General features: G+C 38.8%; 2 protein-coding genes across 4 annotated transcripts in view; one reads left to right on the top strand and one right to left on the bottom strand.

The window, feature by feature from the left end:
• Nucleotides 1-10,495, top strand: part of LOC125042482 (multifunctional procollagen lysine hydroxylase and glycosyltransferase LH3-like) — a 13,851-nt gene extending 3,356 nt beyond the window's left edge. Inside the window, exons 5-13 of the mRNA XM_047638122.1 lie at nucleotides 169-543; nucleotides 1,234-1,426; nucleotides 2,342-2,363; nucleotides 5,971-6,113; nucleotides 6,514-6,844; nucleotides 7,158-7,262; nucleotides 8,191-8,337; nucleotides 9,398-9,520; nucleotides 9,905-10,495. Coding sequence (XP_047494078.1) covers nucleotides 169-543; nucleotides 1,234-1,426; nucleotides 2,342-2,363; nucleotides 5,971-6,113; nucleotides 6,514-6,844; nucleotides 7,158-7,262; nucleotides 8,191-8,337; nucleotides 9,398-9,520; nucleotides 9,905-10,075 — 1,610 coding nt within the window. The 3' untranslated portion in view covers nucleotides 10,076-10,495. The remainder of the gene's footprint in view (nucleotides 1-168; nucleotides 544-1,233; nucleotides 1,427-2,341; nucleotides 2,364-5,970; nucleotides 6,114-6,513; nucleotides 6,845-7,157; nucleotides 7,263-8,190; nucleotides 8,338-9,397; nucleotides 9,521-9,904) is intronic.
• Nucleotides 10,496-10,722: 227 nt separating this feature from the next.
• Nucleotides 10,723-17,500, bottom strand: part of LOC125042568 — a 7,720-nt gene continuing 942 nt past the window's right edge. For all 3 annotated transcript variants that reach the window (XM_047638280.1, XM_047638281.1, XM_047638279.1), the window contains exons 2-7: nucleotides 17,486-17,500; nucleotides 16,947-17,129; nucleotides 15,601-15,772; nucleotides 14,243-14,497; nucleotides 12,565-12,750; nucleotides 10,723-12,346 (exon numbers count right to left, since the gene is read on the bottom strand). The exon at nucleotides 17,486-17,500 is cut by the window's right edge and continues 148 nt beyond it. In XM_047638280.1, the coding sequence (XP_047494236.1) occupies nucleotides 11,571-12,346; nucleotides 12,565-12,750; nucleotides 14,243-14,497; nucleotides 15,601-15,772; nucleotides 16,947-17,129; nucleotides 17,486-17,500 (1,587 nt within the window). In that variant the 3' untranslated portion in view covers nucleotides 10,723-11,570. The remainder of the gene's footprint in view (nucleotides 12,347-12,564; nucleotides 12,751-14,242; nucleotides 14,498-15,600; nucleotides 15,773-16,946; nucleotides 17,130-17,485) is intronic.

Here is a 17,500-nt window from a genome sequence, read left to right as displayed (position 1 = left end):
TATAGCACATACCCTGAAGGAAAATATAAATCACATTTACATATCCAAAATAACTGCTCTTCGAACTTTCACACACTGCTTCCCGCTTGATAACTTCCCTCCCTGAACTCACTCATACTTATTTACTCTCAGACATACTCTTATCTATTCCTGTTTACTCTGTCACAGCTCTGGTCGGCTGGGGTCAGGTCGTGAGGCAGGCGGCAAGTGCGGAAGGCGTGAGTGACCTCGTAGAACTGGTCGAGATCTTGCGTCGTGACCCTGAACTCCGAAGCAAGTATCGAAGCCGATTCGACTCAGAGGGTCGCGTCTTCCATGTTCTGAATGACCTTTCGCACGTCAACAACCACGGATTGGAGGTCACGGAGGTCAAGGAAGGTGATAGGTCACGGTACGAATTCAGAGTGAGTGGCCACGCCCCTTCTGTCATATTGGCCACGCCTACGAGCGAGAGGGGGCGGTCGGTACTCCTCGCTGTTTCGGATTACCTGGTCGGGAGTCATGAGCCGGGTGTCGGATGTGTCGATTGCATTACTTCGGATGGTGAGTTACTTTTGTTTTTGTTGATGTGTTCTTGTTCATATTGACATTGACGATTGCAATGTTTGTTTATGATAATGAATATAATACTTTTTAATTTGCGATTAATATTATTATGAATGGGAGTGATATCATTCTGTTGAAATCATGACTGTATTAGATCGGTGAGGCCTTATTCCTAAAAATAATTGTCCTATTCTCATAATATTAATGATGTTTATATAAAAAGTATTATTCTCAATGTCGATGCCAATTACGATAACAGAATTAAGTGAACAATATTACTGCTCTTTAAAACACGACTGTATATACACAATAGCATCTGTGTTTAGGATAGGAGTTATAATTAATCTATAATTCACATAACACGGAGAAAAAATGGATTAAGTTACGGATTGGTTTACTGTTTAATGAATTCCAGGGGATCTTTTGTATTTTTGTTAATGTCATGTGGAAATTAAGATATGATATTCTGTAATCATAATACACGACTTTAAACACACGAATATATGCAAGTTTCACACACACACACACACACACACACACACACACACACACACACACACACACACACACACACACACACACACACACACACACACGCACACACACACACACACACACACACCCCGGACACACACACAGACTTCAAATCAGCCACCACATCTACTATACCTTCGCCCACGCCCACAGACCCTGAACTCTACCTGAACGTGAGTCGGGTGACGCTAGTGGGCGTGTTCGTGACCCGCCCACAGCCCTTTCTCGAAGACGCTCTCGCCTCTCTCCTCGCCACTGGCCTCCACCCGAACAAGACCGTCGTATTGGTCTATAATACGGTTCGTGGTTGCGGTTGTGGTTGTGGTTTGGGATCAATGTTGTTCCGGTTTGTCTGTTTGTCTGTCTGTCTTTCTATTTTTTTTTTATTCTTCTTTCTCTCTTTCTCTCTCTCTCTCTCTTCTCTCTCTCTCTCTCTCTCTCTCTCTCTCTCTCTCTCTCTCTCTCTCTCTCTCTCTCTCTCTCTCTCTCTCTCTCCTCTCCTCTCTCCTCTCTCTCCTCCCTCTCTCCTCCTCCTCTCTCCCTCCCTCCCTCCCTCCCTCCCTCCCTCCCTCCCTCCCTCCCTCCCTCCCTCCCTCCCTCCCTCCCTCCCTCCCTCCATCCATCCCTCCCTCCCTCCCTCCCTTCTCCCTTCCTCCTTCCCTCCATCCCCCCTCCTCCCCGTCCCCCCCCCCCTCTCTCCTTATAAGTATTCATTAAATCCTGTTCTGAAATTACAAAAGGAAATCAATAATTAATCCCCCTCGAAAAAAAATTGCAATCAAGAATGCAATAATTCAGTCAAGCCTCTCCAGTACTTACAAAATCATATACATAATGCATGCAACAATATGCAACTAGGGGTACGAACCTGCAACACGGAGCAACATCGAACTCAAACACGGCCTATCTATTAAAGTCTGCAATTGCAAACACTGGCATAAACCGTTCACGATATCAAAGGAATTTGTGATTAATTGCAGAGTGATATATGGTTGCATATTTATATTATTTATCTTTTCTTTCCTTTAAAACTAATCATCTTTCTATCTATCTGTCTGCCTATCTGTTTATCTGCATATCTATGTTTATTTATCTATTTACTTATCTATGTCTTTACATTTTTCTGTCTATCTATCTTTCTGTCTATCTATCTGTCGATCTTTCTGTACATTGATAATCAATGATGATAAAAGTCTAATGATAATCATGCGTTAATATAAATATAAACCTCTACCATCTTCATTTGCATACCCTTAATTAGACCAGTTCCATTAACTAGCCAGGTAAGAGATAAATTAATTAGTAATTATGTATCGTTGATAAAAGAAGACTATCAGATTAAAAAAAAAAAAAAAAAAAAGTAAACAAAAAATATTAACGAACAATCACAGAGCTAGATATGCTAATTATGTAAATATCAGAAAATAAATAAAGCATTCATAAATTAATTCATTGAGAATATAAATTTAATCAGTTAAAGATACAAGGGAAATAAGCAGAAAATAATTTGTAATTCACAATTTGAAAAGTGAAAATTATAAAGTATGTATTCCTATATTTGTCGATCTGTGTGTCTGTCTATGTACCTATCTACTTATCTATCTATCTATCTATCGATCTATCTGTCTGTCTGTCTTTCTATCTATCTATCTATCTATCTATCTATCTATCTATCTATCTATCTATCGATCTATCTGTCTGTCTGTCTGTCTGTCTGTCTGTCTGTCTGTCTGTCTGTCTGTCTGTCTGTCTGTCTGTCTGTCTGTCTGTCTGTCTGTCTGTCTGTCTGTCTGTCTGTCTGTCTGTCTGTCTGTCTGTCTGTCTGTCTGTCTGTCTGTCTGTCTGTCTGTCTGTCTGTCTGTCTGTCTGTCTGTCTGTCTTTCTATCTATCTATCTATCTATCTATCTATCTATCTATCTATCTATCTATCTATCTATCTATCTATCTATCTATCTATCTATCTATCTATCTATCTATCTATCTATCTATCTATCGATCTATCTGTCTGTCTGTCTGTCTGTCTGTCTGTCTGTCTGTCTGTCTGTCTGTCTGTCTGTCTGTCTGTCTGTCTGTCTGTCTGTCTGTCTGTCTGTCTGTCTGTCTGTCTGTCTGTCTGTCTGTCTGTCTGTCTGTCTGTCTGTCTGTCTGTCTGTCTGTCTGTCTGTCTGTCTGTCTGTCTGTCTGTCTGTCTGTCTGTCTGTCTGTCTGTCTGTCTTTCTATCTATCTATCTATCTATCTATCTATCTATCTATCTATCTATCTATCTATCTATCTATCTATCTATCTATCTATCTATCTATCTATCTATCTATCTATCTATCTATCTATCTATCTATCTATCTATCTATCTATCTATCTATCTATCTATCTATCTATCTATCTATCTATCTATCTATCTATCTATCTATCTATCTATCTATCTATCTATCTATCTATCGATCTATCTGTCTGTCTGTCTGTCTGTCTGTCTGTCTGTCTGTCTGTCTGTCTGTCTGTCTGTCTGTCTGTCTGTCTGTCTGTCTGTCTGTCTGTCTGTCTGTCTGTCTGTCTGTCTGTCTGTCTGTCTGTCTGTCTGTCTGTCTGTCTGTCTGTCTGTCTGTCTGTCTGTCTGTCTGTCTGTCTGTCTGTCTGTCTGTCTGTCTTTCTATCTATCTATCTATCTATCTATCTATCTATCTATCTATCTATCTATCTATCTATCTATCTATCTATCTATCTATCTATCTATCTATCTATCTATTTATCTATCTATCGATCTATCTGTCTGTCTGTCTGTCTGTCTGTCTGTCTGTCTGCCTGTCTGTCTGTCTTTCTATCTATCTATCTATCTATCTTTTTATCTATCTATCTATCTATCTATCTATCTATCTATCTATCTATCTATCTATCTATCTATCTATCTATCTATCTATCTATCTATCTATCTATCTATCTATCTATCTATCTATCTATCTATCTATCTATCTATCTATCTATCTATCTATCTATCTATCTATCTATCTATCTATCTATCTATCTATCTATCTATCTATCTATCTATCTATCTATCTATCTATCTATCTATCTATCTATCTATCTATCTATCTATCTATCTATCTATCTATCTATCTATCTATCTATCTATCTATCTATCTATCTATCTATCTATCTATCTATCTATCTATCTATCTATCTATCTATCTATCTATCTATCTATCTATCTATCTATCGATCTATCTGTCTGTCTGTCTGTCTGTCTGTCTGTCTGTCTGTCTGTCTGTCTGTCTGTCTGTCTGTCTGTCTGTCTGTCTGTCTGTCTGTCTGTCTGTCTGTCTGTCTGTCTGTCTGTCTGTCTGTCTGTCTGTCTGTCTGTCTGTCTGTCTGTCTGTCTGTCTGTCTGTCTGTCTGTCTGTCTGTCTGTCTGTCTGTCTGTCTGTCTGTCTGTCTGTCTGTCTGTCTGTCTGTCTGTCTGTCTGTCTGTCTGTCTGTCTGTCTGTCTGTCTGTCTGTCTGTCTGTCTGTCTGTCTGTCTGTCTGTCTGTCTGTCTGTCTGTCTGTCTGTCTGTCTGTCTGTCTGTCTGTCTGTCTGTCTGTCTGTCTGTCTGTCTGTCTGTCTGTCTGTCTGTCTGTCTGTCTGTCTGTCTGTCTGTCTGTCTGTCTGTCTGTCTGTCTGTCTGTCTGTCTGTCTGTCTGTCTGTCTGTCTGTCTGTCTGTCTGTCTGTCTGTCTGTCTGTCTGTCTGTCTGTCTGTCTGTCTGTCTGTCTGTCTGTCTGTCTGTCTGTCTGTCTGTCTGTCTGTCTGTCTGTCTGTCTGTCTGTCTGTCTGTCTGTCTGTCTGTCTGTCTGTCTGTCTGTCTGTCTGTCTGTCTGTCTGTCTGTCTTTCTATCTATCTATCTATCTATCTATCTATCTATCTATCTATCTATCTGTCTGTCTGTCTGTCTGTCTGTCTGTCTGTCTGTCTGTCTGTCTGTCTGTCTGTCTGTCTGTCTGTCTGTCTGTCTGTCTGTCTGTCTGTCTGTCTGTCTGTCTGTCTGTCTGTCTGTCTGTCTGTCTGTCTGTCTGTCTGTCTGTCTGTCTGTCTGTCTGTCTGTCTGTCTGTCTGTCTGTCTGTCTGTCTGTCTGTCTGTCTGTCTGTCTGTCTGTCTGTCTGTCTGTCTCTCTCTCTCTCTCTCTCTCTCTCTCTCTATCTCTCTCTCTCTCTCTCTCTTTTGCTCTATATTTTCACCGTTTTAATTTTCTCTTTTTATTTTTTCTCAGTGCTCTCCATCTTCGCTTTCTCGCTTTTTTATGTTTATTCTTTTTTTTATTATTCTGCATAATTGTTTAGTTTATTTTTATGTATTTTTATTGTTTTGCTCCCGTATCTTTCTTTCTGGTTTCCTCTGTCTCTCTCTTTCTGTCTTTCTCTACTTCTCGACTTCTCTCCCTGTATGTATTATTCCCTTCTCCTTTCTCTACTCATTCCTCCATCATTCTGAGCAACAAAATCAGCACCACCAACATCAATAACATCAAAACAATATCATCATAAACACCAACAGCAACATCACCACCATCTCCAGCAGCACCGCCAACATCACCACCACCACCCCTAACACCATCACCACCATCTCCAGCAGCACCGCCAACATCACCACCACCACCCCTAGCACCATCACCAACAATAACATCACCACCATCTCCAGCAGCACCACCAACATCAGCACCACCATCACCAACAACAACATCGCCACCACAACCAACCCCAGCACCATTACTACCACCACTAACAATAGCAACATAACCATCACCACCACCACCAGCATCAACAACACCAACACCAACACCACCATCACCACCAACACCAACGCCAACACCACCAACACCACCAACACAAACACCAACACCAACAATTCCAAACCACACAGAAACCACAGCCTAATGTACCTTCCTTCCCCTTCAGCGTCCAGAGTAGGATTCCTGCTTCCTTCTGGCGCGAGGTGGATCCTGACCTTCGCCCCGCCTACTCCTGGGACCACGCCCAGATCCTCAAAGGTCAAGGAAGCGCTCGGTAAAGTCAATGTTTGTTTGTTTGCTTGATTGTTTTTGTGTAATGGTATTGTTTTTATTGCTTTTTATGTGGTCATATTTGTAGTTTAATTGTTACGTAAATGGAACTTAGTTTGGTGTGTGTTTTATACAAAACATTTGGTTAAGTACGCAATCATATATATAAACAGTCAAATTTGCCCTGTAATTGTATATTGTACAAAAAATATAAAAAGGGGTATTCAATTCTTTTGACAGTTTCGTTATAACTTCTACATAAGCGACCCTCTGCAATTACACACATAAGGAAGTAACACCAGTTCTTCCTTTCCTTAATTTCTTCTAAACAAGGAAGGAACAACCACTCCCTTCCTTCAATCCCTTCCTGTAGTCCTTCTAAACACCCTTTTCCTCATCCTCAGCGGCTACTGGCACGCCTCCTGCATCCGGGGCGTGTACTCCGTTCGCCACGATATCCTCGAGCGCGTGAGGAACCCTTACACTCACGCACTTCCTCTACCCACTGAAGAAGACCCCGACCTCGCCTTCTGCAGCGCTCTGAGGGAGGCTGGAGTGCCCATGGTGGTGCAGACGGCGTTCCAGGAGCAGGGTGCCCTTCTCAACACCTCCGGGCACGACATTGGCACTCGTGACATTACCACGTCCTCGTCTAACCCGCTTCTGTGGCATCTGTTCTACGTGCACCCGGATTACAACAAGATTATGGGAGGAGATTTCAGCCTCGTGGACAGAGTGAGTGTGGTTTCGTGGAGGGAAAATTAGATTGGACAGATTTGAAGTTTGCATTTTTTTTTTTAATGCAGATTTGCGGTATGGTCAGATTTTTCGTTCACAGTTTTGAGATTATGGTAGATTTGTTTTTTTCAACGCAGGTTTAGAGTTGGGCCAGATTTTCCAATTGCAAATCTGTAGGTCAGTTTCCAACACAGATTTGAAGTTAGGTCATATTTTGTTTTATGTTTCGTATTTTTTGAATATTCATATTTCTTGTTGTAGATAATACAACCAATATACCATTTAGATGTATCCATTTACATCCTCCCAGCCATGCTATGAAGTGTACGTGTTCCCCACCTTCAGTCAGCGCTTTGCAGATGAACTCGTGCAAATTGCAAACTCTGTGAATCAATGGTCAACTGGAACAACAAAGGTGAGTGGAAGTTTTTGTAAAATTAAGATAAGAAATTAATATACTTTTAGATAAATAGATAAGGAACTGATACAATTTTGTTGAGGGTTATAAATACAGATGAAATAGATAAAGTGGAAAATGATGCAATGGATAGGTGCAAGAATATGTTTTTTTTATTTTATGTTGCAAAGTCTGTCTGGAATTTATCGCCCTTGACATTTCGTTTGGGACAATTTGATATTTAATTGACTGAGCTAGTCGCTCTATCGCTTGCTCAATAAAATGCTATTGTGCTTATAAAAGGAAATGTCTTTTATTATCTTCCTTGTCTGTCTATGTGTCTGTCTGCCTGTCTGTCTTTCTGCATCTCTTTATGTATTGCTGCGTAAGTACCTGGCTTTCTCTTTATTTGTATGTTTGTGTTTATCAGTCAGTCAGGTAGCCAGTCAGTCAATCTCTCTTGTCTCTTTCTCTCTGCCTGTCTGTTTGTCTCTCTCTGTTTCTGTCTTTGTCTGTCTGTCTGTCTGTCTGTCTGTCTGTCTGTCTGTCTGTCTTTGTCTGTCTGTCTGTCTGTATATTTCTTTCTCTCTGTCTCTGTCTCTCTCTCTCTCTCTCTCTCTCTCTCTCTCTCTCTCTCTCTCTCTCTCTCTCTCTCTCTCTCTCACTCACTCACTCACTCACGTTCACTCTCTCTCTCTCTCCCTCCCCTCCCCCTCCCCCCCCCCCCCCCCCCCCCCTCTCTCTCTCTCTCTCTCTCTCTCTCTCTCTCTCTCTCTCTCTCTCTCTCTCTCTCTCTCTCTCTCTCTCTCTCTCTCTCTCTCTCTCTCCCTCCCTCCCTCTATCTCTCCTCTCCTTCCTTCCCACTCCCCCCCTCACCCCATCTTCACCCTCAATACTTCCCCTCCTCTAACGTTCCACCTCTCCCGACGTCTCTCCCCTCCCTCAGCAGGACATGAGAAAGAAGAACGGCATCGAGGAAGTTCCCACAGTAGACCAGTGGTTCTCGCAGCTTGGCTTAGAAAATCTTATAGATGAGCTCTTCGTCACCGTCTTCCAGAATCTTGAGATGCTTGCTTATCCTAGCTCATATCCGGTGAGATGAAGAGCCTTTCTGAAAGGATGTTCTGGTTGTTGTAAGAGTACTACTAGTTGTAGTAGTAATAGTTGTAGTAGTAATAGTAGTAGTAGTGTAGTAGTAGTAGTAGTGGTAGTACTAGTAGTGGTGGTGGTGGTGGTAGTAGAAGTAGTAGTAGTAGTAGTAGTAGTAGTAGTAGTAGTAGTAGTAGTAGTAGTAGTAGTAGTAGTAGTAGTAGTAGTAGTAGTAGTAGTAGTAGTAGTAGTAGTAGTAGTAGTAGTGGAAGTACTAGTTATTTTAGTTGCATTTGTATTTGTTTTTGTAATAGTAATGGTTATTTATGTCTGCATTTCTGGTTAATGGTTAAATCAAATAAATGTTCTAGTCATCAAATTTCATAGAGCACTATGGTAAAGTATTATGACAAAAAGGGTAGAAATAACGATTAGGATAAGTGGACAAAAGAAGGGGATGAAGAAGAGAAGGGAAAGGAAAGGAGGAGAAGAAAGGACCACGCTAGTATTCGTTGAGACAAGGGCTGAGGTGCAAGGCAGGGGCGGCCCCCTACATTGGGCCTCAGTCTCCGTCTCCTAAGCCCCCCCCCCCTTCCTACAACAACAACGAGCAAGGGATTTAGGGGGAGTTGTAGTAGTAGTAATAGTAGCAGTAGTAGTAGTAGTAGTAGCAGTAATAATAGAAGTAGCAGTAATAGAAATAGTAGTAACAGTAGTAGCAGTTGCAGTAATACTAATAGCACCAGAAGTAGTAGCAGTAGCCGTAGTACTAGAAGTAGAAACAGTCGTAGTACTAGCAGAATAGTGGTGGTGGTAGTAGCAGCAGTTGAAGTAGTAGTAGCAGCATATTGGATGCTGAAAATTCATGTTCTTTATCATATAATATAATTTCTTATTATTTTCATTTTTGTACATTTCTGATATGCAACACTGGAAGAAATGGGAGAATTGGCTACGGATGCCTTCCAGTAGCTCAAGTAAATAAACCAGATTTCGTATAAAAAATCAACACATTACTCTCTCAAGACCTAATGTATAATGGATACTAACTTTACCCTTTACAGGACGCCATAACACTATCTCTCATTGCAAGATTCAAGGCAGATGAATTACCAGGGTTATCAAAGCATAATGACGCCTCAGTTGCTACTCTTGCTATTAATCTCACACCCAGTGAGCTCTACAAGGTGAGAGATTTTGGTAATTCAAGGAGTTTGATTGAAAAAAGCTATTTATTGCCCTTTATCTATTTAACATTTTGAATGTTTAACAAAGAGAGAGAAGAGAGAGAGAGAGAGAGAGAGAGAGAGAGAGAGAGAGAGAGAGAGAGAGAGAGAGAGAGAGAGAGAGAGAGAGAGAGAGAGAGAGAGAGAGAGAGAGAGAGAGAAAGAGAGAGAGAAAGAGAGAGAGAAAGAAGGAGAAAAGGAACAGCAGAAACCTTGAGACAAACCCACATTTATCTTGCAATACTTGTCAACGCTGCATTTAACTCGACCAGTGATCAGAACTCACAACCCTGATTACTCCTACACTCAAACACTCATACTTACTATTTACTCTTCTTCCATCAGGGGGGTGAAGTGGAGTTCCCTGTACAAGAGTGTCGCATCAAGCCAGAAGCTGGTCATGTATTTGTGTATCCAGGTCGTCTCTCACATCCAAAGATTTTCCACAATGTGACTGAAGGTGTTCTTCATAGAGCTATTATTATGATTGATAGTAAGGACAAAATGCTTGATTAACAGCTCTTGCTTGTTGATGGAGGCTGTCTTTTGAGATTCTGAGTGTGTATATATAAAGAAAGAATGGATTATTTTGCTTATACACTCAGCCTCACCTTTCAAAAACAAGAAAGGGAATTACAATGGGGTTTGTGGTATATCAGGAACAATTTTAGTATATAAAATATAAATTAATGTAGTCAGTTCTTTTCTGTAAATTTCTTGATGCAATTTCTGTGGATAGCAGAAATATTTCTGTTTTTCTTAGACCTTCATAGAAATGAACTCAGTAATAACTGTTATGATATTACCTGCATATTAAGTGTTATGTACTTTCACACAGTTATTAGATTGAAGTTGGCAATCTTTTTTTTTTGTTTTTTTTATAGGTATATCTATTGGTGCAGAAGTGTTGTCAGATCTAATAAATTATACCACACACCTTTTTTTTCTGTCTTCCAATTCTTATTGTAATTTACTGTAATTTGTATTTGTGTTAAAAATCCTCTTTAACTTGAGAAACAGCTGCTACTAAGAACAAAATACTGTTTTTCAACATATATTAATATTCATAAACATTGAGAAATTTCATAATATAACTTTGGTAAGAAGTATAAAATGCAAGTATTCAAGATGCAGAGGACAAATATCATTAATAAAAAAAATAATTCCTGAAAACCATATATTTAAAAAAAATGTACCTAAAAAAGAGCAAATTCATATTATACACATTCCATGATATACAGATAATTCTCAATTTGAGAAACCTGAAAATGAAATATAAAAATATTTCAGTTTGAACTTTTACAATAAATCACATTTCAACCGTCTCATCAAAAGCAACAAAACATTTACAAAATGTATTATATTCTCAAAATAGTCTAATATCAAAACAGTAATACCTGAACCAGAAATTGCACATAACATTCGAGAACATGTCACAGTCCTGCTGATATCAAAATACTGGTAGAGAGACACTTGCTATTCAGGAACTTTTCAAAATGTTAAAATAAGACTTTTCCTGATAAGACACTAAAGTATTTTAGTGATCTACTTTACCATACCAGCTTATCTTAACATATATTACTGAGTTAAGTGTCAAATGGCACATAGAGAATGAATGTTACTGAAAAGCATAAGGGTTTAGTGGAGTGTAGAAGACCTTTCTCAAGAGATTCTATTGTACTAAACAGAATTTAAATGTCTACTGTTATATATCTATTTAATTCAAAATGCAACAAACAAAAATGCTAACAATATGAAATTATGGCATCCATAATAAATCTTATATCAACAATAGAACTCTCTTAGATGTTAATAAAAACTGAATAACACATTTATGCAACCCTGCTCTGTTACTTCTAAAAAAGGATATATTAACAATAAAAAAGGTAAACAAAAATTATGTACATCATATTATATTTTATCAACAATATCTGCACCACAACAAAAACTAGAAATAAGAGTTTATCTTCCTGTGGACAGGTACAATCAACCCAACATAACCCAAGCTCCATTACCGAAACATATCCACATACTCATCTTCCATTGGGTGAGTTTCCCCAACAATCACAAGGGAGTGCAAGGGGCCCCCAAGGTCAACTTTTGCCATCTCCTCCAGGGTACAAGTCTTTAGCTGCTGTGTGGGGGTCCCTACCCTAGCCAAGCCTATGACAAGCTGGTCTGGGGTCACAGGTGTTGCTTTCCCTTGTTCGGCTCGCATCTTAATGATCTCCAGGAGTTGTGTCGCTGCCTGGGCCACTGTCATGTATCTTGGAGGTTCATACACTTTCCGCCCCTTAATGAGGTTCTCCACGCTTTGTTCTTTAACCTTGATGTCAAGAAGGCACAGTGTATGCCAGCCGTTTTCCATGTTGCTACAGATTTTGTCATAGTAGCTGTCTGGACGCCAAGTATCGTCCCAGAAAGGCAGAGAGACAGTTTCACCAAACGAATACAGTTGGAGGCCACAGCATCCCACAGCATTCAATATGGATGCATTGTGTACTATATTTACAGGGATGGTCTCATCCAGGGCCCGAATAACCAGGTCTGCATGTGTTGTGGCTCCAAATGGATCTCCAACCACAAGGAATGCCACATCCCCTTCATGTGTGCACTGGAGGATGCCATCCGACTGCTGCTCCACTTGTTCCCTGTCGGCCACCTGGATTTCATGGCCAAAGAGCTCTTGGAGAGCCTCTACGCCACCCTCCATTATGGAAGTATAGCCCTCAAGGAACACACGGGAACACTTCTTTATGATGTCTAGGCCCTTGACTGTTACATCACCTGTTCAAGAAAAAAGTAACAGTCCTTCAGTCCTATGTATACACTATTCAACAAGCTCTAACTCTCATATGAATATTCAAATTACATTCAATAAAAAAAACATAAAAATTAAATAGGCACACCTAGCAGTCTATAAACAAATTACATCATCTACACCAAATTCATATGAATCCATATATCTAAAGTAAATTGAACAAAACATTCTCCTAAATACTAACCAGGCTGACCAAGTCCCAATCCAATGAGATGGAAGACTCCTCTTTTACTGGTACTATTGCGTGGCTCAGTCTGTTGGCCATTAAAGTATGCGGCCAGCTTTGTCATAGCATCTTCCTCTATGGGATGACACTCCCCACATATGATCAAAGAATGCAGTGGCTCCCCAAGATCAGATTCTGCAAGCTCTGAGGAAAAAAAAAAAATCTCTATTACAGACACAAATATATTGGCTTGATAATATAATATTGCTTATTTTTATATATTCCTAGAGATTATGTACAATACCTGCCACAAACAGCAAACACCATAAATAACATGTTTTATGTATACATGAATATGCATGAAAAAAACTCAATTTATAAATTACATAAGATAAAACAACAAACAAATACTAGTAATAAAATTAAATAATTATGGGCTCAATGCTGTCCGTTCTTTACCATCAACTCGCGCATGCTTTTCCTTCATGTCTTCAATGCAAAAATTAAAAGATTTTTCTATCTTAACTAACAACTTATCATAAATTATGCATGTAAATCTAGCACTTCATGGCTTATTGATGAGCTGTCAGATTCATTTTCTCTTTGTGGGCATTATCAAGACAACAAATTAAAGAACAAAGTGGGCCCACACTGATCAAAGCTGGACACAGAGTAACAAATTAACAGGAAAGTGAGACAATAAACCCTAGGGGCTTACTGGGAGACATTAGTCTCATATGAACCCCTATGATCCAGATGATGTGACCATCATGTATTGCAAATATTTGGCTTGAGGGCTGTGCGATGTGAAAATGCTATCATGGGAAAATTTTACCGAGGCCAGGAGGAAGAGAACTTACTGTCATGAGAATGACAGCAAGTCAGAATGGGGTGATGGGAATGACTTGCTATCTATTCCTGGTTATATTACAGAAAAGTGAATATTATGAAAAATGAAAAAGTATACGAATTAACAAAATGTTACTTACTGTTATTATCATTGCACTAAGTTATGGACTACCTAGAGATATGATATAGAGTCTATACAAAGAAAACAGTCTATTACCCTCTAGATCAAGCAATTCAAATGACAAATATAGACATTGGAAAATGGCAAAAAAGTATTTGCAAAAAAAAAAAAGAAAATACCATTGCTTATGGGAGGCATAGAGCCTTGAGACTAATCAGAGTAGCAGAAAATTTGATACTATATCTTAATTTCCACAAGATAGGCTTTGGTCAAGGATACGTGAATTCATGATTACTGAACAAACAGGTGAGGGGATTCCAACAAACATGTCGGTATTATGATCCTTCTAAAACCTTTGTACTACAAGTTTCTAGTTTGTGCACACACACATGCGTACACACACACACACACACACACACACACACACACACACACACACACACACACACACACACACACACACATTGATGCAAAAGCAACTAATCTTTGTTGTTTTTTCATTTTATCTAGGTAAGTAAACTAAAGAAGTTTCAACTATGAAAAGATGAATGACAGAACATTCCACAGAAATGAAGAGGTTATCAGAGACATATTGTGAACTCAAACATAATTAGACATTAATAATAATGCAAATCACAGAAAATGTAATAAAACTAATCCTGAATATTTTCACCAAAAGGAGCAACTAAAGAATTAAACAAATACCCACAGAGGGATCAGCCTCACCTTTCAATGTTCCTCTCATGATCCTCTGTGAACTGGTCCCAACCCTCACAATGCCCACGCACTGGGTATTCTCAGTCAACTGCATCTCATTCTCGCCCACTGGATCTTTTCCACTGGTTGCAGGGTTATTACTGTGCCTTTGCAGGATCGTTAACAGCTGTTGGGCAGCTTGATGTACTCTCATGTAGTGAGGAGGTTCGAAGATCTTGCGTCCCCTAAGGAGGTTCTCCAAGCTTTGCTCTTTCACTTTAATATCTGAAAGTATATACCAGTTTACAAGTTGACTTTGCTCAGACATTCTTGTGAAATTTCAGTTTTGGACATGTATGTACGACAAAGTAAACAATACATGAAACTAGCAGACTAATGACACTGACTTTTTTTTTTTACATGTTTGTCTGAAGTGAAAATGAAAAAGTTTCCGAATAAATAATCAACAAGAAATCACTATGGCCTGTGTTCCTTCTGTAATTTGGAGAGAAACCAACAAACCTCCACCATGTATTTTCTGGACTGTTTCCATATTTGTGATAATCACTGAGTGGTCTACAAATTGTACACTTTTCATGGTTTTAACCTACTGTGCTAGCTTGTAAGTTTTGTAAATTTTGTTTATACACAGATGGCATCAAAGTGCTTAGTCCCCATGGAGTCAATTATCTCTAACATTTACCCCAATCCTTGTTTTTTTTATGATATATATTTTCATTTCTAATACTGTTATAATATCTGTTGTTATTACTATCATTCTTGTTATCACTAACATTATTATTAACCCCATACCGACGGGCCACGTGCTGAGGCGTCATAACAAACTGCTCGATCTGTGGAGTGTGGCTGTACGCCACGGCGATGACTATGAGTCAGGGAGTTCAGCTTGATGAAGCGAACTTCTGCACTCAAAGTTGGCTCGTTGCCATTAATCTCCAGAGAGTAGATTTAAAATAAAATTTCTTCACCCGTCAGTTAGGGGTTAACGATACTACTTGTAATAAAAGGCAAAAATACCCCCAAACACCACACAGGTTTGGAAGTCCCAGTAATTGACCCCTTGGTGTCTAAGCACTTGTGGAGCCATGTATGTGTAACCATAGTAAATGAACTAAAATATACATCAGAGTGAACATGACATTATAGTTATTTGTATTTCAAAAGCCATTTAAAATAACTATGTTGTATAAGAAAAGTGCCTCAGAAAAGATTGTCTGTATTGTTTGCCTTGAAATTATACTGGTATTTTCATTACATGTGCAAACTTATAATGAAGCAATTTGTCCTAAGATACCCAAATACTCATCTTCCCTTTATATATACACACAGTCATCCTTTCAACAGTTCAATGTTATATTCACTCTCACCTAAAAGGCACAGAGTATGGAGTTTTTTCTTGAGGTTGCGATTGATCTTGTCAAAGAAGCTTACAGGTTCCCACCCATCCTGCCAGAAAGGAATGGATACTGTCTCCCCAAAGTGGTATAACTGAAGGCCGCAGCATCCCACTGCATTCATGATGGAAGCATTACTTATCACCTAAAAAGCAAAGCAGACAATCATTAAATCATTAAAAATGTACCAGTTACATTACAAAAACAAGGCAAATAATATCTGTGATAAAGAGAAGGTAAAACATGCCCAAAAATCACAAAAAGGTGAACTGACAAGACACATAGTTTATATGTATATTTGTTAACGAGAACTGTTATCCTTCTTATGTACCTTATCTCAATGACAAGGAACATAAAAGCAGTGTGTGCAATTGTTTTTTTGAGCAAAAAATTTAAAGCATCAAAGGATTAAACACATGAATGAATGTTTTGAATGCATGAAGTGGATTTGACTTGACTTTAATCACATGGATGCTTGCCACCTAGCATATGGGCCTGGTGCCTCATGGCAAGATTAGATGGCAGTTCTTGTCATTGATGGGTTAATCTCATCTCATAACTTTTGATAAGTATCTATTAGACACCTGTGCTTCCACCACTGGCTTCATGCCTGTCAGCAATCTATCAAAGGCCAACGAGCCATCACCACATATACTCCAACAAGACAAAACTTAGGGACTTATCAGCAAATAAGGAATCAGTTCTATTGCCAGAATATATATGGTGAAGTTTGTTGGTCTTTACTATTGTGTGGAGGGTGTGGTGATTACTTAAAACTCCACCCCTTTTGTGCTAGCCTTCAGGATGGGCCATCCATCAGATCGCAACAAGATTCTGGATAAAACACTCAAAATAACTGAGAAAAAATTGCAGGCAATTGTCCAGAATATAATTAAGGGGGTTGAGATAAAACTAAAGTAATGGCTATAAAAAATACAAAAACAATACTATTACCGATAAAAAATATTCCAAACAAAGTAAGAAGTGGAAGCAACAATTGCAGTCTTAATCTATACCATTACTTAACCCAATTTTGAAAGACAGTTTGGGTATCTTCTAAACATTTACCTTGCTTTTCTTTAATATTATAAATCAATAAAAAAAAAACTTGCTACCTCGAAAATTCACTCTTATAATCATATGACTTCTGAAGTCTTTTATTATAAATGGTATTGCATATTCTTTTTATGAAAATATATCAAAATTTAAGAAGTTTTCTATATTACATTCTGTTATTCATCTGATTAAAGACAGATATAATTGTATAGGAGATCATATGTATAGAGTCAAAATTAATTAATTTTTAATGCTTTCCTCACCTCAACTGGTATTCCTAACTGGTGTGCTCGTAATTTGAGGTCGGTATGTGTGGTTGCCCCCAGAGGATCCCCCACCACCAAAAGAGCCACATCTCCGGTCTCGGCACCTGCAAATAAATCGTCAGATGCTTGTTCTACCTGCTCCCGATCTGCCAGGATCACTTCTCGCCCATAGAATTTCTCCTGAAAGATAAAAAATGATACTGTTTATTGAGGTAGTGGCAAGTTTCTCTGGAGTGAATTACAATAAAACTATTCCTTGTGACTAATAACACAAGAACGTTACAAATTTCATGTTCATATAATTTCAAAATGTTGCCTATGCATCAGTATATACTAGGTCCTACTAATGTGACATCATAAGACAAAGTATTGAAATCATGAGCCACCCTCTTACATTGCTTAAAACGACAAAAAAGAAAAGAAATATTAAAACTGAGAAAAGAAGAGAGATAAAAACAACAATTAATTTACCATTCTCTCTAACAAATTCATACCTATAAGCCTATGGAAGAAAGATTCACAAAGTCTTTGCTTACCAGCCCCTCCTTTCC

The sequence above is a fragment of the Penaeus chinensis genome, chromosome 32 (genome assembly GCF_019202785.1).
Source record: "Penaeus chinensis breed Huanghai No. 1 chromosome 32, ASM1920278v2, whole genome shotgun sequence".
In the NCBI taxonomy this organism is placed as follows: Eukaryota; Metazoa; Arthropoda; class Malacostraca; order Decapoda; family Penaeidae; genus Penaeus; species Penaeus chinensis.
The sequence above is the reverse complement of the archived record's forward strand: the minus strand, read 5'-3'. Positions and strand labels throughout refer to the sequence as shown.